General features: G+C 41.6%; 1 protein-coding gene across 19 annotated transcripts in view; it reads left to right on the top strand.

The window, feature by feature from the left end:
* Positions 1 to 6369, top strand: part of LOC100398456 (uncharacterized) — a 149780-nt gene extending 143411 nt beyond the window's left edge. For all 19 annotated transcript variants that reach the window (XM_078345222.1, XM_078345223.1, XM_078345233.1 and 16 more), the window contains one exon: positions 1080 to 6369. In XM_078345222.1, the coding sequence (XP_078201348.1) occupies positions 1080 to 3163 (2084 nt within the window). In that variant the 3' untranslated portion in view covers positions 3164 to 6369. The remainder of the gene's footprint in view (positions 1 to 1079) is intronic.
* Positions 6370 to 21923: the final 15554 nt, after the last annotated feature.

The raw sequence follows: 21923 nt of genomic DNA on the forward strand, positions 1-21923 counted from the left end.
CTGGTGAGGTCTCTCTCCTTGGCTTGCAGTTGACATTTTCTTGTGGTGTCCTCACACAGCCTTTTCTCTGTTCATATGACCTGTGGTTGGGGTTGAGGGGTAGAAAGAGAGCTTATGCATATGCTTTCCAGTCTCTTCCTCTTCTTATAAGGGCACCAATGCCATTGTATTAGTTTCTTACCCTTATGACCTCATTTAACCTTAGTTAATCTCCTTAAAGTCCCCATCTTCAAATACAGTCACACTGGAGGTTGGGACTTTAATATATACATTTTTGGGCGGGACAATTTAGTCCATAACAGATTCCTTAATAAGGAATGTCTTTAATAAGTCCTAAATTACAAGTCTTATTTTCTGTGATTACTGTCCTCTTTACAACTTCATTCCTGAGTGTGATTACCCTTTGCCTCTTTTGTTTGCATGCAATCCAAGTCTCTTTTGGATTTCCCCGTAGCCTGAGCTTTAATCTATATGAGCTCAGACATCTTTTGAGTATTTTCCCACTCATAGTGAAACTTTCCCTTTCTGGGAGTAGTTTTGTGTTTCATGCCCTCTGCGCTCTCTGTGTCCTCTATTGTACGTGATCACTACAGTCTTTGGCTGACTCTTTGTAGGCATGGGCTGTTACTTTTTGCTGTATTTGAATATATATTGCTTAGTGGTGATTTGAAATTAGTAATATTCTCCATTTCCTAGTTATGCTAAAGTCATGGGTTATTACAAATATTATTGTTTGTTCCACTTATGCTGACCTTTATAGTTCTTGGGGGGATGCATGGGAAATGCATATATGTAAGCAGTTGCTATTACTCTTTTTACATTAGAAACCAAATGTGTGCATTCAAATGTTAAATTCCTCTCTGTTTTTCCATTAGCCTAGGCCTTTTATTTCTGGTTTTTGTGTTTTTTTCACCCCAAGCCCATGAAATACAAAAAACATGTACTTGCAGTTATGTTCATCTCTGGAACTTGGTCAAAAAACCAGCATTGGCGACAACATAGGGCATTTGTATAAAGATCTCATTCTCTAAGAAATGTTTTGGTATTTATATGCTAAGATTAATTTTGCTTGTTTCTAGAAATCTGGACAGCTGATCACCTAAAAGAGAGGAGCCAAGAAAACCAATCTAAACATTTGTGGGAAGTTGTATTCGTCAATAATGAAATGCTGACTAAGGAACGAGGTAAAGTAATAGGAATACCATTTAACTTGGATGTAAGTTCTTTTCCTTCCAGAAAAATGTTCTGTCAGTGTGACTCATGTGGAATGAGTTTCAGCACGGTTTCAGAATTGGTTCTCAGTAAGATAAACTATTTAGGAAGAAAGCCTGATGAATTTAATGCCTGTGGGAAGTTGTTACTCAATATTAAGCATGATAAAACTCATATTCAAGAGAAAAATGAAGTTTTGAAAAATAGGAACACTCTGAGTCTTCGTGAGGACACTTTGCAGCCTGGGAAGATTCAAACTTTAGAGCACAATTTTGAATATAGTATATGTCAGGAAACCGTCTTTGAAAAGGCAATATTCAATACACAGAAGAGAGAGAATGCAGAAGAGAATAACTGTGAATATAATGAATTTGGGAGAACTTTCTGTGATGGTTCATCCCTCTTGTTCCATCAGATAACTCCCTCAAAGGCCAATCACTATGAACTTAGTGATTGTGAGAAGTCCTTATGTGTGAAGTCTGCCTTTTCTAAACATCATGAGGTACCTATGAAACACTATGATTATAGGGAAAGTGGGAATAATTTCAGGAGGAAATTGTGTCTGTCACAGCTTCAGAAAGGTGATAAAGGAGAGAAACACTTTGAATGTAATGAATGTGGGAAAGCTTTCTGGGAGAAGTCACATCTCATGCGACATCAGAGGGTGCACACAGGAGAGAAACGCTTTCAATGTAATGAATGTGGGAAAACTTTCTGGGAGAAGTCAAACCTCACTAAACATCAGAGATCACACACAGGGGAGAAACCTTTTGAATGCAATGAATGTGGGAAAGCTTTTAGCCATAAGTCAGCCCTCACATTACACCAGAGAACACATACAGGGGAGAAACCCTATGAATGTAATGTGTGTGGGAAAACTTTTTACCAGAAATCTGACCTCACTAAACATCAGAGAACACATACAGGGCTGAAACCCTATGAATGTTATAAATGTGGAAAATCCTTCTGTATGAATTCACACCTTACAGTACATCAGAGAACACACACAGGCGAGAAACCTTTTGAATGTCCTGAGTGTGGGAAATCCTTTTGTCAAAAGTCACATCTTACACAGCATCAGAGAACTCACATAGGAGATAAACCTTATGGATGTAATGCATGTGGGAAAACTTTCTACCACAAGTCAGTACTCACCAGGCATCAGATAATTCATACAGGGTTGAAACCTTATGAATGTTATGAATGTGGGAAAACCTTCTGCTTGAAGTCAGACCTCACAGTACATCAGAGAACTCACACAGGGGAGAAACCCTTTGCATGTCCTGAATGTGGGAAATTCTTCAGCCATAAGTCAACCCTCTCTCAACATTACAGAACACACACAGGGGAGAAACCCTATGAATGTCATGAATGTGGAAAAATCTTTTACAATAAATCATACCTAACTAAACATAATAGAACACATACAGGGGAGAAACCCTATGAATGTAATGAATGTGGAAAAACCTTCTGCCAGAAGTCACAACTCACTCAGCATCAGAGAATTCACATAGGGGAGAAACCCTATGAATGTAATGAGTGTGGAAAAGCCTTCTGCCATAAGTCAGCTCTAATTGTACATCAGAGAACCCATATAGAAGAAAAGCCCTATAAATGTAAGGAATGTGGAAAATCTTTCTGTGTGAAGTCAGGACTTATTTTACATCAAAGAAAGCACACAGGGGAGAAACCCTATGAATGCAATGAATGTGGGAAATCCTTCAGTCACAAATCATCACTCACAGTACATCACAGGGCCCATACAGGAGAGAAATCTTGTCAATGTAATGAATGTGGAAAAATCTTTTACCGTAAATCAGACCTTGCTAAACATCAGAGATCACATACAGGAGAAAAGCCCTATGAATGTAACACATGCAGGAAAACCTTCTCTCAAAAGTCAAACCTCATTGTACATCAGAGAACACACATAGGAGAAAAACCTTATTAATGAAATGGATATTATAAATTTCCAGCCACAAGTCAGCCTCCACAATGCATCAGAGTATTTACACTGTGGAGAAATCCCTATTGACTTCCTTAATGTTTAGTAACCATCCACAAACTCGCCTTATATTACTCCAAAGTAACAGCAGGAAATAAACCCATACACTACAACTATTATAGGACAGGCTTTGTTAGGAAGTTACATTCTGTTGAATATCAGATGGTTAATACTGGAATAAAACCTTACAGAATTTTTTGAATTTGTGAAAGTTTTTGGCAAAAATACAAACAAGATTATGTTAGAGTTTACACTGTGGAGAAAAGTGTCAATTTAAGAAATCTAAAGTGCAAATTTTGCTTAGCAATATAACAAGTTGTTTTCCGTTTGATGCCATAATAGTTTTTAGGGCACCTAACAATAATTTATAGATGTATATTGTAGAATGTAAAGCTTTAAGGACTTAAAGAAAGTAATAAGTTGTAATGAGTACAGAGAATTCCCATGTACACTTCACCAGGCTTCCTCAGAGGATAATATATAATCATAGTGTATGGTCAAGTCCAAGAAATTGATGTTACCATGCTAGTAGATACAGACCCACTCAGATTTTACCATGGTTTGCATGCATCATGTATGTGCATGTGGTTATATCAAACTTTTACCACTTTTACATTTGAGTAACCATCAACACAATTAACTGGAAAGGAATCTTAGATCCGTACTGTATCAGGATTACAAAGGAATCAGGATTTAGCCTCAAGTAGTTCCCTTGTATTAATAATCACACCGTTTCTGCAATCATATCCCTGGCATCCACTTTGAATATGAAGCTTTTTTTAAAGCACAGATAAATTGAATAATCAAGGCAATAGCATTAAACACATCTGTGAATTATCCCTGACGTTCATAGGACTTACATATATGCAAGTGGTATGTGATATAAACCATGTGTTTCATATGCATAATGGAATTTAACGTAATTGTGAATAAGAAGTAGGTATCCCTAGTTTAGTAGTGGTTTACATCATCAGGCCCATCTCAGATGTTTGTCATGTTCTGAAACAATTTAAAGGAGACCCAGAGAGCTAATGTTTATCCATTTAAAGTAATAAGTCAAAATAACAAATTGTCCAAAAAACAATCTGTCCTGTACATGTGAAAATCTAGGCCTGCCTCCATGTTACTCCCTTTCTCTTCTTACCCATGGCTCATCCCATGCCATGAAGTGCCTGGGATACATATGTGAACACTTCAGCCTTCAGCCTAAATGATAGTCCAAATTTTCTTTAAGCAGCTGCTCTCCAAGACAAGGCCCTGGAAAGAGGCCCACACATATAGTATAGTGCAGTTGTTATCCAGGGCTGTTGGACTGTCATTTCAAGGCTCAGTGTACCTAGACAGGGATCTGGGTCCTCAGAGACTTTTGAGAATATGATGAGGAGGGTTGAGGCTGGAGCAGAGTCAGGATCAAGGTTACGTGGGGCTTTTATTGACTGTGAAGACTGAACACTATATTACATGATCAGATCATACAAATAATCTAAGATTATACAGTCTAATGATCCTAGATTACACAAGTAATCTAAGCTTCCACTTTAGGGAACTAGAAAAAGAAGAGCAAATTAAATCCAAAGTAACCTGGAAAAAAATTAGAGTAAAAATCAGTGAAGAAAGAAAATCAATAAAACCCAAACCTGGTTGTTCTTTGAAAGATCAGTAAAATTGATAAACCTCTAGCTAGATTAAGAAAAAAAAACAAAAGACAAATATTGCTAATATCAAAAAATGAAAAGCCATCACAGCTGATCCTATGATTACCAAAAGGATTATAAAAATATGGACAACTCTGTACATAAATTTGATAGCTAAAATGAACCAATTCCTTGTAAGATGCATTCTCTCAAAACTCATACAAGGTAAACCTCAATAGGCATATATATCTGTTAAATACATTGAAGCAGTAATTAATTACCTTCCAAAACAAAGTACTGGGACCAAATGGGTTCCCTGATGGGCATTTTATGAAATAACTAAGGTAGAAATGATACTAAGTCTCTACCATCTCTTTCAGAAAATGAAATCAGAGATAACACTTCCCAACTCATTTTTGTGTGGCCAGCATTACTCTAATACCAAAACCAGGCAAAGATATTACAAGAAAGGAAAACTACAGATCAGTATTTCCAGTGAACACAGATGCAGAAATCCTCAAAATATTAGCAAATCAGGAGTGCAAGGCTGGTTCAATATTTGATAATCAGCTCATAGATGAAATATGATCATTTCAATAGGTATAGAAAAAGCATTTGACAAAATCCAATGCCCATTCATGATAAAACTCAACACAGAAGGGATACAGAGGAACTTATTCAACTTGGTAAAGAACTACTACAAAAAAAACTACAGCTAACATCATCCTTCCAACTAGATGCTTTTCTGGTAAGAACAGGAACAAGGCAAAGATATTCTCTCTCACCACTCCTTTTCAGCATTGTAGTGGAAGTGCTATCTAATGCACTGATACAAAAAAAGGAAATAAAATGCACATAGATTTGGAAGGAGGAAATACAACTGTCTTTGTTAACAAATAACATGATTCTCTTTGTAGAGAATTCTAAACAAACACCAGCAAAAACCCTGCTGGCATTAATAAGCAATTATAGCAAGGTTGCAGGATATAGTGCTCAGGCAGATGATAAAAGAAATTAGACATCAAGCCATTAAAAGACACAGAGGATTCCTAAATGCTTATCGTTAAGTAAAAACCAGTCTGAAAAGGCTATGTTTATGATTGCAGTTATGTGACATTCTGGGAGAGGCAAAACTATGGAGCCAGTGAAAGGACCAGTGGTTGCTGAGAGTTCAGGGGAAAAGAGGGATGGTAGGTGGAGAGATTTTTATGGCCAGTACTCTCTAAGGTACTGTAATTTGTGAAAATGCAGAGAATGGGAAACAGTGAATGGAAAACAGAGTGAACCCTAATGTCAACTCTGGACTTCAGTTAATAATTATTGCTATTGGCTCATTAATGGTAACAAATGTACCATAATAATGCAAGATGTTAATAATTGGAGAGCCTGTGGAGGATGGGAGGGGTGAAGGGTTATATGACAATTCTCTGTACTTTTTGCTCAATTTTTCTGTAACCCTGAAGCTACTCTAAAAAAAAAAATGAAGTATATTAAGTAAATAAATAAGTAAATAACCAATGAACCTGACTAACATCTTGTTTGTGTATTGGGGTGTTGTTTTATTAGTCATATGTTTCTAACTGAACTTGTAATCACCATTAATTAACATTTGAATTGCTTTTATATGTCCTGAATATATTTCAAATTATGGTAACTGTGGCCTGAAATTAAGGTCTAGTATTCTTGGTTCTTTTGACATCTGAAGCTGAAAGAGCCTCAGATGATCTAACCTTGTTTCCATCCTCACCATGCTTCCACAGGTAAGGTAACTTAGCAGACAATCCTCCCTGTCTGGGGGGTGGGCAGGCGCAGTTCGCTTATTCCTAAATGGTAAGATTTGCTTCCTTGACAACTCTTGGAATTATTTATCCAGTCTCTCACATCCTCCCATAGCAAACAGTGGTCACTGTACTCTCTGGTTAATACAGCTGCTCACCACAGCCCCTGCTTTTCCTCTCTGCTCCAAAGCAGAACCCCGTGTGGCTCTGCCTGGCGTGTAATCTTTCTTACCTTTCTGAGAGTTGGTGTCACTGACAAACTCACCTAGATCTTATCTGTCCAGTGTTAGGTGTTCAGCACTCAACTTTTCTATAGCACCAGGGTGGGGATACCTGCTTCACCATCAGGGCAAAAAGTAAGTAGTTACAACCATTGGCATAAACAGGATGGCCCATCAAAGCCAGGGTCATCTAGTCCAATTTTAACTACCTGCTCTCGGCCAACTGACAGGTTCCATATTATGGCAAATGCTTTTTGGACAGAACCACCAGATACTGGCAGGTTTGCACTTTGGCCTTTGTTGTAATGCACTTCTCTTAGGGGAGGTGAGTGTCACATCTTTTCCCATCCTAAAATGCTCTTGTGTGCAGGATAAGAGTGCTCACTCATTGGCTGTATCCCTGCATGAGTTGACTTGGGCTCAACCTGTTTGGCAGGTGGTCTCTCAGGCTCCCACCTGTAAAGTTAGTGATCACACTGCACATGAACTAATCAGCACTTGAGCCCCACTTTCCAGGGGTCTGGCTGGAGCTCTTTGGTTATCATCACTGGCTGCAATAACAAACAAAACATTGTTTGTTATTGCACACCCCGGGGTTGTGCATGCAGATGGCCTACTGTGAGGTTTGTGGAAAGGCAGGAGACCACTGAGGGAGGTGAGTGTGGAATTCCACTTGCCTAACAAGGCATTCAGGAAGGGTAGTACTTGCACCCCTCTCCTGTGCTGCTCCTTCACTTGCTGCCATCACACATGCTCTCCGGATCCCTCAGTGTCAAGGTGCACATCTATGGTGGCCCATGGCCCAGGTGCTATGATAAGAGAAAGGTATCAGTTCTCCCCAGATTACCAGAGGAATTAACTATCCTGCTCTCCCAATGCAGAACTCCTCACCAGTGTGCCCGAGCATGGCCTGGCACTGCTGCTTGCCAACATATCACTGGGTAAATCTTACATTCATGGGGCCTGATGGCCTGCACCTGGGCCACAGACCACATGACCTTACCCTGACCATAGGGAGAGTGACTGTGACATCCACTGTGCTTTAGAGTGTTTGTGCCCTTTCCAAAAGTCATGTTGAGGTCAGGCATGGTGGCTCACACCTGTAATCCCAGCACTTTGGGAGGTTCACTTGAGGTCAGGAGTTTGAGACCAGCCTGGCCAGCATGGTGAAACCCTCTCTCTACTAAAAATACAAAAATTAGCCGGGCATGATGGTAGGTGCCTGTAATCCCCAGATACTTGGAAGGCTGAGGCAGGAGAAGCAGTGAGCTGAGATTGTGTCACTGCATTCCAAACAGCAACAGAGCAAGACTCCGTCTTAAAAAACCAAAAAACACAAAAAACCAAGGTCATGGTGAAACTGAATCCGCAGTGCAATAGCTTTCAAAGGTTTGGCCTTTGGGAGGTGGTAAGGTCATGAGGGCTCCACCTCATGAATGATTAGTGATCTTAGAAGCAAGCTGGAAAGAACACACTAGATACCTTTTTGCCCCTCCTCTTTCTGACATATGAGGGCCCAGTGTCACTCCCCTTAAGAGGAAACAGCAAGGAGGGGCTGCCTTGGGAGCCGATACTTGGCCCTCACCAGACACTCACTTTTCTGGTGCCTTCATCTTAGATTTCTGAGAGGTGTGAGAGGTAAATTTCTATTGTTTATAAATGACCTAGTCTCTGATGGTTTGTTGTAGTAGCACAAAGGGATAAAGACAAAATGTCTCTTGGAAATTTGGCATTTGACCGTCCATACTATAGTCTCATCTCTGCACATGAATATGTTGGGGCACTATTGAAAAAATTAAGGCCAACACCCAACAGCATGGTCCCAATGCTGCCTAAGGCATTTGTCAGATTATTTTCAGGGGAAACTGTGAGACTATGAGTGTATGAGTGTGTGCATTGCCCTGTGTGTATGTGAGGTGGGGTTGGGAGAGAGATTTATAATACCCTAGTTAATAGAATCAATCTGAAGGATTGATTGAGCCCAGGAATTCAAGGCTGCAGTAAGCTATGATGATGCCACTGCACTCCAGCCTGGGTGACAGAGTGAGACTCCATCTCTTTAAAGACAAAAAACAATCTGAAGAGAAGTGTCCTGTGCCAATCATCTGGAATTAAACAGTCAATTTGGAATAGGCACACCCTAGAGAACTCCTTAAGCAAAATGCATCTATGTCTGTGTGTAGTAATAACAGACAGGCATCTTTGCAAATACAAGCTATGAACTAGAGCAGGGTATCCTGATTCTGGTCCCACAGGTTCACATGGAAAGGAGACAGCACAAATGAATGCAAGAATTGTGGGAAAGACAGGCATCTTGATAAAGAAATCCCATTTCATTTTTAAGGTACCAATGGAAGCAGACATAGCTTAGTATTTATGGTGTATTCTCAGAAGGTACCACTTGAATGGAAGAGAGGAGACACAAAGACAACCAAGAGGCTTAAACTTGACAGAAATTTATTTATAACAAAAAGGGCAGCTTTGTGCATAGCTGTGCATATAAATTTATGCAAAATGCTAACTGAGAAGATGAACATCTGGTTTGTTTGGTGATTTCAGGGAGTTGCTGTTTTGCATTTCCTTGTCATGTTCTCTGTCTACATACTTAAAGGGAGGATTACATGTGAACACTAGTATTATCAATCTAAGCTTGTGTTATCAATCATTGGTAGATAGATAACTTCTAGTTCCCATCTCCACCGGTAAAAGCTAAGGAAACCCTTTTTGATGAACTCACATGAAGAAGAAATATAGCACCCTCATTTTCTCTGCATCAGCCTGCCTTCAGGCTCACCCTGTGAACTCATCAGAAGGGGGCGAAGTGTGTATGTGTTTCCTTTACCTATTCTCATCTTGGGTTCAGTTCTAGTCTGTGCATTGTCCAGACTGCTCAGGAGGTGACAGTCATAGGGAGGAGGTCATGTTTGTCATAAAATGCTTTGGCTCCTTAGGATGTGGCAAAGGTATCCACTGCCTGGTGTCCGTGGTGCCTACAGGACAGTGTGGAGCTCAGAAATAATCACTTAGGCCATGAAGTGAGGTCAGAACTTAAGCAGCGTCCCCAAGGCAGAGAAAAGACACTTTTTTTGGGTTTCCAAGTGGTCAGTTTCCTCTTGCATTAGTCTTGTTCCAGGACATGTACAGACAGAATCACCACAGTGAAGCCCAGCAGATGTCACTTCTGCCTCACAGATGAGGGAATGAAGCTGGAACCTCTTAGGTCTTCTGACATCCTTATTTTCCTTTCTCTTTCTTAGACGTGGGCTCAGAATCCACGTGTCCCCTTGTTCATCCTCTTGTGGGTCACGCTGCTTCATCCTGCAGAGGAGGCCTGATGGAGTGGTGAGGACACCTCCTTGCTCCTAAACCTGAAGCCCTAGTGAGCTCTGCAGGGCATCAAGCAGAGCCTGAAACTTATTGGCTAAGGGCCATGGAGGGTTCTCCTGTCCTAATTCTAAATGGTGACGCTGATTTCTGAAACTCTCAAGTTAGGAGTTCATCTAAAAGGTATGAGGTGAGGCTAGGCATGATGGCTCACGCCTGTAATCCCAGCACTTTGGGATGCCAAGGTGAGTGGATCACCTGAGGTCAGGAGTTCAAGACCATCCTGGCTAACATGTTGAAACCCTGTCTTTGCTAAAAATACAAAATTTAGCAGGGTGTGGCTGTGGGAATTCCAGGTACCCGGGAGGCTGAGGTAAGAGAATTGCTTGAACCTGTGAGGTGGAGGTCACAGTGAGCTGAGATTGTGCCATTGCACTCCAGCCTGAGTGAAAAGAGCGAAACTGTCTCAAAAAAAAAAAAAAATAGGTGTGAGGTGCAGGTTGCTGGTATGGTTGCTCAAAAGGGAAGGGATAGCCCCTTGCTTGGCCATCCCCTAGGCTGCTGTATGTGTGTCTGTGCAAGCAGGTTGTAGAGCAGCACCGTGTCCCCAGGTGGTGATCCCTGGGGTTCATGCCACTATTGCCTAAGGTGGGCTGTGTCTTGTTGTGATCCTTGGTCAGAATGACCAGACTAGGCTGAGTAGCGTTCTAGAAGGGCAGAACTCCCAGGATGGTGTCATCACTGTCCTTGTCATCCTGGCAGTTTCCTTGGTACACATGCCAGAAAGGAGACTAAGTGGGTGACTGTGCTCCTCTGAGAGTTGGTCCTGTTGACACATGGGTCCTGAAAGGAGAGATCTTGTGGCACAGCCCAGGTGGACTGGCACATTATGGCCCTTGGTGACTGGCTCACACAGCCCCCAGAAGGCCTCCTAAAGGCCACAGACCTGCACAGTGGAGGAAGCCCTGGTACAGTTGACCGATGGCTGCCTTTGGAGCTGTGGGGAGCTTGAGGGAGGCCTGTGTGCAGAGCTGCTTGGGCAATGCACAGGTTGCTGTGCTGCTGCTGAGCATTCAGGTGAGGTCTGTGACTGGGGCTGCCTCTGCTCTGGCCTGGGGTCCGAGCGCTTCAGTTCTGAGCCCACATCTAAGACAGAGAAAGGGAAACAACGCTGTCAGAAGACGTAAGAAGTTCTGCTTCATTCCATCTGTGAGGCAGAAGTGACATGTGTTGAGCTTAATCTCGGTGATTCTGTCTGTACATAACATTTAGTCTGCAAAATATAGATGAGTTAGGGGAATTACTGCACTGGCCCATGAATGGATTACACATTGATATGCTAGAATTGCAGGATTTTCCCACATGAGAGGACCCTAGAGATTAGATTATCACACCTGGGGGTTAGTGGAGGGGCAGGGTCTACACTAATGTTTAGTGCCTAGAAGCCTGGGATGGAGATAAAGGTAACAACACCTAAGACATAAGACAAATATGACATAAGACACATAAGACAGCACCCTCATAACAAAGAACTCTCATCTTCTTTTAAGACATCAGCTCCCATTTCTCTAGTACCATCTTCATGGGCACTACCACTTCTTATGGGACAAATTGTGCACCACAAACAGAAAACTTACCTGCATTCTGGATTCTGGAGTGCCTGTTTGTTTTGCCAGCTCTTCCTTAATGGCAGTTCCTAGGAACTGGTTCCTCTGAAAGGCTTGAAGGAGGACACCTGTGTACAGTTTAGTGATGGCATCACTTTTGTCTCCCTCCTTTATTAAGCATTCTGGAGGAAAACAGGAAGAAAAGAGGGCTTTCAGGCCATCTTCACATCAACCTTAAGTAGACATTTTAAAACATTGTTTTTACTACCCTGACTCCCTCTCAGGCCCCTGAGGTGCTCATGCACTGATCCTGGCTCTTGGATTAAAGAAGAGGACTCTGTACTGTCTGCCACACCAGGACTGGAAGATCCATGGCCTTCCCTTTTTCCAAACTACCTTCCCACCAGATGGGGATGCTGGTCACATTCCCAATACTAGTCTGTTATGGAAGAGACATCGGCATTCTCTGCAGCAAAATTGGAAAACAGCCTAAAGAGACATTTCTACTTCAAAAAGATGCACTGAGGAATTGCAGTGGCACTGCTGGGGACTCACCTGGGGCCCAGGACTGAAGCTTGTGTCCCTGAAGCTACTCACCTCCCAAGGAGTGTCCACTCTGCAGCCAGCTCAGCCTCAAGTGTCTTCTCTGGTTTTGAAAACAAAACTATGTGGGAAAAGTTTCCAGTTTTATCCAACCTACTTTACATAATGTTAAGTATGTATTTGAGCTCAATACCAAGAATCATTTCCTTCTCTGTCACATCTGTGGTCTACAAAGGAAAGGACCCTGGGTTAGGACACAATGGCTGGCATCCTAAAGGGAGAGCTGACCAATGGGTATGTGTCCACTCTTCCTTCACCTCTTCCCCACCCCACACTTGTTTCTGTCTCACTCTCATTCGCTCTCTCTGCCCTCCCTCTCACTTGCTAGGTCTCACCAAGTCTTTGATCAAGGACTGACTGACTTTCCTTGGCCCTCTGTCATCTCCCCATAGTCAAAGGCATTTCATAACATACAATCCATGTGAAGGGACTTCTGATGAGAATTCATTTAAAGAGGAGCTCACTAATTACCAATACTCACTGCTGAGCCAGAATTATTCATATATACCTCAGAGTTCATTCATTCCAGAGGAAATACTAGATAAGAACACTCCTATGAACCAGATACCTAACTAAATAGATTGTGACTCTCATAATCAAAACCTGTGGCTGCTTCCTCCTTACTGGAAGGCATAGAGGAATGTGCTTTTAATCATTCCTGAGTGTTTCATTTGGGGACTTGATAACTCATGATAAAGATTCTATCCCAAAAGACAAGCAATACTTATTGACCTGCTCTTATGTCCGAGGAGTTTGTAAAACTGTTAAATCTGTTCTCTCAATATGTCACTTCAAACATGATCAGGAAAGAAGTCTTGAAACATGACCGGAAATGTGGAGGCAACAAATACATTAGTGAATACCCTGGCAGATCCAGCTTCTTTCTACATGGTTTCTTGTACTTTCTTTCCCCACCATCAATTCAGGTGGCCCTGGTGCCAGTGCACCAGCCAATCTCCATGTCTTCCTACATACTTTCATTCCGGGATTTGATGAAGCACTGACACCTGGGCTGGGTGCATAAATAGAAGGAAATACATCTTCACCTGGCCTGCCTGAAACTCAGATCCCTGTATCCCAGGTCTTACTGGGGATTATAGCATCTGATATGAAACCCTGACCATAGGCTTTTCTTCAACAGAGTCTCTTTTACTTGGCTGTTGACAGTCTGGATACACTTCTTCTGATGTGATTGTGACCTTTCCATCTATTTCTTTAAGTGGAGAATGATTTTATTTTTATATCCATTATTCCACTCAGAATATTCCAAAACAAGATTTAGTGTGTAAAACTCACATGAAAACACTTAGTAGAGGCCAGGCACAGAGGCTCACGGCACAATGGCTCAGGCCTGTAACCCCAACACTTTGGGAGGCCAAGCGGGGGTGGATCACTTGAGGCCAGGAGTTCAAGACCCATCTGGCCAACATGGCAAAACCCCATCTCTACTAAAAATAAAAAAATTAGCCAAGTGTGGTGGCACACACCTATAATCCCAGTTACTTGGGAGGGTAAGGCATGAGAATGGCTTGAACCTGGGAGACAGAGGTTGCAGTGAGCTGAGACTGCATCACTGCACTCCAGCCTGGGTGACAGAGTAAGACTCTGTCTCAAAATAAAACAGTAGAAAAGAAACAAAATCCATGGGATGAGAAATGGGACTTTATGGCAGCCCTGACATCATTATTTTCAATACGGCCTATTAAAGAACAAGAATTCTGTTTCAAGTATTGATGACATTGGTTCCAGGTATCAATGACAACCTATCATGATCATGGTGACCCTATTACCTATATTCTCTACAACATGCAAATATGATTTAATTTTCTCCTACCAGGAAAAAGGCCCAATTTCACTTTCTTCTCCCATCAATGATTAAACGAGACCATGTGTTCCAAGACTGGTAAAAGGCAGAGATAGGGGGTCTAATTTTAGTTCATTCTCAACATGGTACAATTGGAGACTGCTTAGCTCAGCTTCTCTCTTTTCTTTGACACCAAGGAAATGAAATGGGAATATAAGCCCACCTGTATCCCAGACTCCAGACTGCCGATTTCTTTGTGCAGTTGTTCCCTGGTTCGTATGCCAGGATAGGAGTTCTGCTCAAACAATGCTTGAAGAGGATTCTTTTGGCTTGGGTTCAAAACAGTTCTCTATTGAGATTATTGTGGGAGACAGCCTGGTACAGAGAAATAGGTCAAAGCTGTGGGAAAGATTTGTCGTGGATTCGCATCTGTGATGCAGACACAGGCCTTATATTGATGCTAGGTTGAGGGTGTTGAGACCCAGTGATCGCTCTGTGTTTGTACTTTTTGGATACACACGCCATGATTAACTGGGTGCAGGGTATTACACAGATTAGAAAGGGTGATTGCCTTCATCCGGAGAGCCAAACCAAACACTGAATCTCATGCCATGCAGAAAGTTACACACAAACAACTCAGAAACCAGGTGAAAAAGGGGAATTAATGAAACATTTAGTTTCAAAATAAATGTGAAACCAAATTTAGACTTTCTGAGTTAAATGTATTTAGGGCAGGGGTTGAAAAACTACCTGTTGGGCTTTATGCACACTGTTTGGTTAATGAAATCAATCGTGTTCTCCAAACCTCAGCGTCACACAATATACCCCTGTAACAAAAAATAAAAATAGAAATTACTTAAAAAAAAAAAGATGTTATCTTCGAAGGGTGATCATTAGGATGAACCCTGATGTGGTAGGAAGGAGGCATGTAGTTGAGTCCCAGTGTTTGTATCTGGAGAGGAGAGTGAATGGCCTTGAATCCCCCATGCAAGGACAGTGACCAGCAGAGGTGTCAAGAGCTGTTAAAAATTTTGCAGCATTACTGAAGACCTTTGTAGCAAACTGGTTCCCAAGGAACTCTTGACAGGAATCAGAATGCATCTTTGTCACTCCTTGTAATATTAAAAAGGATACAACAGCAACAACAAAAACCCACCAACATTCCCTAGGATATATGAGATCAGACATTTTCTGAGAGCTGTGTGGCAGCCTTCATAGTGGAGAAAACAGTTTTTGTTTCACATCTCCATTCATCTGGGTCACTGTGCTTCACTCACATGGCACTGCAGTGCTGTGAGATATACTACAGATACAGTCAGCTTTGTCCTGGGACTGGATGTTAGAGATGGTTAAGGAGTGGTCAGCCTCAGACCTGGAGCTGAGAAGTGAGCAGGGATCCCGTCCCCCTTGCTGCAGCTTCCATCACTCTTAAGCCACATCACACACCAAGGGGCTTCCTTGGCCATGCTACCATGCAGTGGTGTAGGTACTATGCTTACTGCTCAGTGTGCAGGTGAGCTTGACTGAGGCTCTCAGGCTGGGAGAGGGACCCTGGAAACAAACTCATTATGTCTTGGAAGAAGAAAAGTCCAATTTCAGGTACAACAAGAAATGAAGCCAGCATCTAATGGAGAAGTAATGTCACAATTACAGTTCATACTGTACATTAACATATGACACAAATATTGAAGATAAAATGGTTTCCCTATTAAATGGAAAATTAATCACTGGATAAAGACAGTTATGAAACAACTGGACTTCAAGATTGTCCTCTATGCCTCTGCTGCTGCTGGCATGCATGCATGAGTGAGCACAGATCCCACTGCCAGCACCCTTTGAAGTGCTTTGGCTAGCACCCTTACCCCATTGGAGTGCTGTTGCTAGTGGAATGAGAATACTTCAGCATCTCCAGTGCAACAGGTACCAAACCTGAGGTCCACAGAACAATGCTTGGGGCCCAGGGTTAGAACATGCAGCCCAGGAATGCTTGACCTGAGCCTTGGCCCCCTGATATTTTCCAGAACAAAGCCAATTAATTTAACCTACATTCTTAAACAATCAAACCCTCAAGGGCATCACAGAATATAAAAGGAAAAACCCCATTCAAAGGACAACTTCAAAGACTAAAAGAACATCAGCCCACACAGTTTATAAAGAACCAGTGCAAGACCTCTAGTAACTAAAAAATCCAGAATGCCTTTTTACCTCCAAATGACCACAGTAGTTCCCTAGCAATTATTCTTAACAGGCAGAAATGGCTGAAATGACAGACATAGTATTCAGAATCAATAGGAACAAAGATTGTGGAGATTCAGGAGAAAGTCAAAACGTAATTCATGGAATTGGGAACTATACAGGAACAATACATGAGCAACAATACAGAAGCTGAAAGATGAAATAGCCATTTTAACAATGAACCAAATTGATCTGTTAGAGCTAAAAAAAAACTCAACTACAAGAATTTCCTAATACAATCACAAGTATTTTTTTTTAATTATACCTTAGTTCTGAGATACATGTACAGAACGTGCAGGTCTGTTACGTAGGTATACACATGCCATGGTGGTTTGCTGCCCCTATCAACTGGTCATCTACATTAGGTATTTCTCCTAATGCTATCCCTCCCCTAGTCCCCCATCCTGACAGGCCCTGGTGTGTGATGTTCCCTCCTACCACAGTCCATGTTTTCATTGTTCAGCTGCCACATATGAGGGAGAACATGCAGCATTTGGTTTTCTGTCCTTGTGTTAGTTTGCTGAGAATGATGGTTTCCAGTTTCATCCATGTCCCTGCAAAGCACAGGAACTTACACATTTTTGTGGCTACATAGTATTCCATGGCATATATTTGCCACATTTTCTTTATCCAGTCTATCACTGATGGACATTTGGGTTCGTTCCAAGTCTGCTATTGTGACCAGTGCTGCAATAAACATACGTGTCCATGTGCGTTTCTAGTAGAATGATTTATAATGCTTTGGATATATACCCAGTAATGGGATTGTTGGGTCAAATGATATTTCTAATTCTAGATCCTTGAGGAATCACCACACTATCTTCCACAAAGGTTGGACTAATTTACACTTGCCTCCTTTTTAGTTATACAAATTTCTCTAGCAGGCGGTTGCTCAGCAGCCCACTTGAATTCTTCTGAAGATAGGCTTTTTTTTTTCTCTACCACATGAGCAAGCTGCAGGATGCAAGTTTTCCAAACTTTTATGCTCTACTTCCCCTTTAAATAGAAGTTCCAACTTATGTCTTTGATTCCATATCTACGCATAGGATGTTAGAAGCAGTCGCACCATTTTTTTTTTTTTTTTTTTTTGAGACAAGGTCTCACTTTGTCACCTAGGCTGGAGTGTCATGGCATAATTGTGGCTCACTGCAGTCTAGTCTTCCCAGGCTTAGATAATGGTCCCATCTCAGCCTCTTGAGTAGCTGGGACTACAAGCTCATGCTACATGCCAGCTATTTTTAAAATATTTTTAGTCAGAGACGGGGTTTTGCCATGTTTCCCAGGTTGGTCTTGAACTCCTGGGCTCAAGCGATCTGCTTGCGTTGGCCTCTCAAGGTGCTAGGATTACCGGTGGGAGCCACCATGCCTGGCCCATGCCACTTCTTGAACACTTTGCTGCTTAGAATTTTTTTCTGCCAGATACTCTACAACATCACTCTCAAGTTCAAACTTCCACAGATCCCTGGGAAATGGATGCAATCCAGCCAAGCTCTTTTCTAAGGCATAACATGTGTGACCTTTGCTCCAGTTTCCAATAAGTTCCTCATTTCCATCTGAGACCTCATCAGCCTGTACTTCACTTTCCGAATCACTATGAGCATTTTGGTCAGAATCATTTAACCAGTTTCTAAGAAGTTCTAAACTTTCCCTCACCTTCCTGTCTTCTTCCAAGTCCTCCAAACTCTTTCAACCTCTGCCCATTACCCAGTTCCAGAGCTGTTTCCACATTTTCAGGTATCTTTGTAGCAATGCCCCATTCCTTGTTACCAATTATCTGTATTAGGCCATTCTCACACTGCTATAAAGAAATTCCTAAGACTGGGTAATTTATGTAGAAAAGAGATTTAATTGGCTAAGGGTTCTGAAGGCTTCACAGGAAGCATGATATTGTCATCTGTGTGCCTTCTGGGGAGGCCTCAGGAAACTTAGAATCATAGCAGAAGGCTAAGGGGGACCGTGCATATCACATGGCCAGAGCAGGAGCAAGGTGGGAGGAGGTGCCACACACTTTTAAACAACGAGATCTCACTCACTATTGCAAGAGCAGCAAAAAGGGGATGATGCTAAACCATTTATGAGACATACACCCTCATGATCCCATCACTTCCCACCAGGCTCCAGTACTTGGGATTACAATTCACCATAAGATCTGGGCAGGGACACATATCCAAACTATATCATCCCCCAAGCTGGCTTAGAACTCAGGACATTTTAAACCAATTGTCACTTGATGGCTGTGCCAAGAATCCACTTCTATTCAACTGGTCAACCCTTCATTAGCACTTCATTAGTGGAATTAACTGAAAATATGGCTATCTGGGCTGATGCTTTAGTTGTTTAATAAATTAAATCTGTGACCCCAACTGTCTCACTGACTTAATCTGAGCAACTTACCTGAACAACCTGGACTAAGGTGTACTTGAGAATGTGAAGTGCCTAAATAAAGTCTATTTAAATAACATGGAAGTCAAACCTGATGAAAAGGATACTTGAATTTAATTAGACACAGGCACAATGTGTTCAAGGTCATGAATGAACACTATATTATAGAGGAATGTAAACATGACATCTAGCACCTTGAGCAGGTGGATATATGGCTCCTAGTATTAGGTTGGTGCAGTAATTGCAGTTTTTGCCATTGAAAGTAATGGCAAAAACCATAATTACTTCGGTTGGGCATGGTGGCCCACACCTTTGGGTGGCCCACACCTTTGGGAGGCCAAGGCTGGTGGATCACGAGGTCAAAAGATCAAGGCTATCCTGGCCAACATGGTGAAACCCCATCTCTACTAAAAATACAAAAATTAGCTGGGTGTGGTAGCAGGCACCTGTAGTCTCAGCTACTTGGGAGGCTGAGACAGGAGAATAGCTTGAACCCAGGAGGCAGAGGTTGCAGTGAGCCGAGATCATGCCACTGTACTCCAGCCTGGCAACAGAGTGAGACTCCATCTCAAGAAAAACCCAAAAAACAAACAAACAAAAACGTAATTACTCTTGCACCAACCTAACAGCATGGGAAGTTTTCTAATTACATGCAACAATTCAGACATATAAAAAAGTCAAGAGTACAAAATCATGTTACATCTGAGGAAAACTTTTTTTTTTTACATTTGAGTTTAATATTTTAGTATTATAACAGCAGAAATAGAATATCGGGGAAGAGTTAAAAGAGCTAATGGAGGCCAGGCGTGGTAGCTCACGCCTATAATCCCAGTACTTTTGGAAGGCCGAGGTGGGCAGATCACCTGAGGTCAGGAGTTCCAGACCACCCTGTCTCTACTAAAAATACAAAAATTAGCTGGGTGTGGTGGTGCATGCCTGTAATCTGAGCTACTTGGGAAGCTGAGACAGGAGAATTGCTTGAACCCAGGAGGCAGAAGCTGCGGTGAGTTGAGATCATGCCATTGCACTTCAGCCTGGGCAACAAGAGTGAAGCTCCGTTTCAAAAAAAAAAAAAAAAAAACTGATGGAAAAGTTGAAGGGCAAAGTTACCATTCTAGCCAACATTTTGTCTTGCAGTACAAAGATTTTTGAAGGGGATAAGAAACAGAAGACAATGATGTGTGATCTGTAAATAATGTGTAAAAAAATACAGTAAAGTTTGAACTTCTGATATATAAATCTAAGAAGTTTTAAAAAGAAACAGATTTGAGAATTAAAAATTATTACCACATATATACATAAAAGGCTGGTTATTCACTGAGAAATTAAGAAAAATGAAGCACTGTATGTTCACCAGTGGGTTGTTTGAAAACATATAATTAATACTTTTTAAAATGGAGACTTCTGATAACCCCAAATTCCAGGATTAAATATGTGTTGTGGCACATCAGTCAGCCTGATCACACACACTCTTTTTTTTTTTTTTTTGAGACAAAGTTTCGCTGTTGTTACCCAGACTGGAGTGCAATGGCATGATCTCGGCTCGCTGCAACCTCCGCCTTCTGGGTTCAAGCAGTTCTCCTGCCTCAGCCTCCCGAGTAGCTGGGACTACAGGCGTGCACCACCATGCCCAGCTAATTTTTGTATTTTTAGTAGAGACGGGGTTTCACCTCATTGACCAGGAGGACCCACCCGCCGATCTCTTGACCTCGTGATTCACCTGCCTTGGCCTCCCAAAATGCTGGGATTATAAGCGTGAGCTACCCCACCTGGCCCCCACACACTCTTATGATCTGGTCATGAGAATTAGAAAAGGAAAGGGAATTGACAAGCCCTTTAAACATGCAACAATGGAAAATTCTGTAATAAACAGGAGAGAGCTGTCATGTCTAAAATAGATACCCTTTTACATATGAAATGGTTCAGTACAAATTTCCATCACTGCTGATTCATCACAAGTTTCTAGACTTTTATCAAATAGGTCATGGATGAGATATAAAAATTACATTAATATAGATGTTGCCATTTTTTTCCCAGGGATTATTTAAGGGGGTAGTTGACAGGGTTTGGGAAGAAACATGTAATATTCCTCACTTAAGAGTATAGATTTTTTTTTTTTTTTTTTTTTTTTGAGACAGGGTGCAGTACCTACAGGACACCTCCAGTGTCACCCAGGCTGGAGTGCAGTGGCATGATTTTGGTTCACTGCAACCTCTGCCTCCTGGTTTCAAGCAATTCTCCTGCCTCAGCCTCCTGAGTAGCTGGGATTATAGATGCTCGCCACCACATCCAGCTAATTTTTGTATTTTTAGTAGAGACGGGATTTCACCAGGTTGGTCAGGCTAGTCTCAAACTCCTGACCTTGTGATCTGCCTACCTTGGCCTGCTGGGATTACAGGCATGAGCCACTGTGCCCGACTGGGTATAGAATTTTAATGGTTAATAGCTAGATAGAAAAATGTGTGTGTGTGTGTGTGTGTGTGTGTGTGTGTGTGTGTGTATGGGACAATCATAAACATACATATAAATGTCCAGTGACTCAGGAATTTCATCAATTTCATCACTGTCTCTCTCAGATGAAATTTAAGATTTAGTGGTGAAATGTAAGAAAAACTAGAAAACGGCCACATCTCTGAATGCTCAATTAGGGGAGAAAATAAGAAAAGATTTAGGAATATATTAATAAAATACAGCTCTCTGATTGAAGGAACAACATTCAAAGAGCAGATCAGACTTTCATTTGGATGAGCAAAATACTTTCCTTCCTGCTGCTACCTGAGTGTCCACAGTGAATGAAAAGTAAATGAATAAATGTAAGCAAAGCCCTTAAAAAGCTTTGTCAGTGTCAGTGCTATATGATTGCTTAATTAATAAATCTAGAAAGATGTGCAGCAACTTAACCATTGTTAGTTTCAGAGGCAGAACCTGGTAGGCTGCAGAAGAGGGAAAAAAGAAAACTTAGATTTCAGTGTATGTATGTTGTTTTGTACCTTGTGAATGTCCTAGAAGTGTGTTATTGTTGCTACTTTCACTGTGAATTTCATTTTTTTAAAGAAAGAACCAGGCCGGGCGTGGTGGCTCAAGCCTATAATCCCAGCACTTTGGGAGGCCGAGGCAG

Source organism: Callithrix jacchus, chromosome 12 (assembly GCF_049354715.1).
Source record: "Callithrix jacchus isolate 240 chromosome 12, calJac240_pri, whole genome shotgun sequence".
Classification (NCBI taxonomy): domain Eukaryota; kingdom Metazoa; phylum Chordata; class Mammalia; order Primates; family Cebidae; genus Callithrix; species Callithrix jacchus.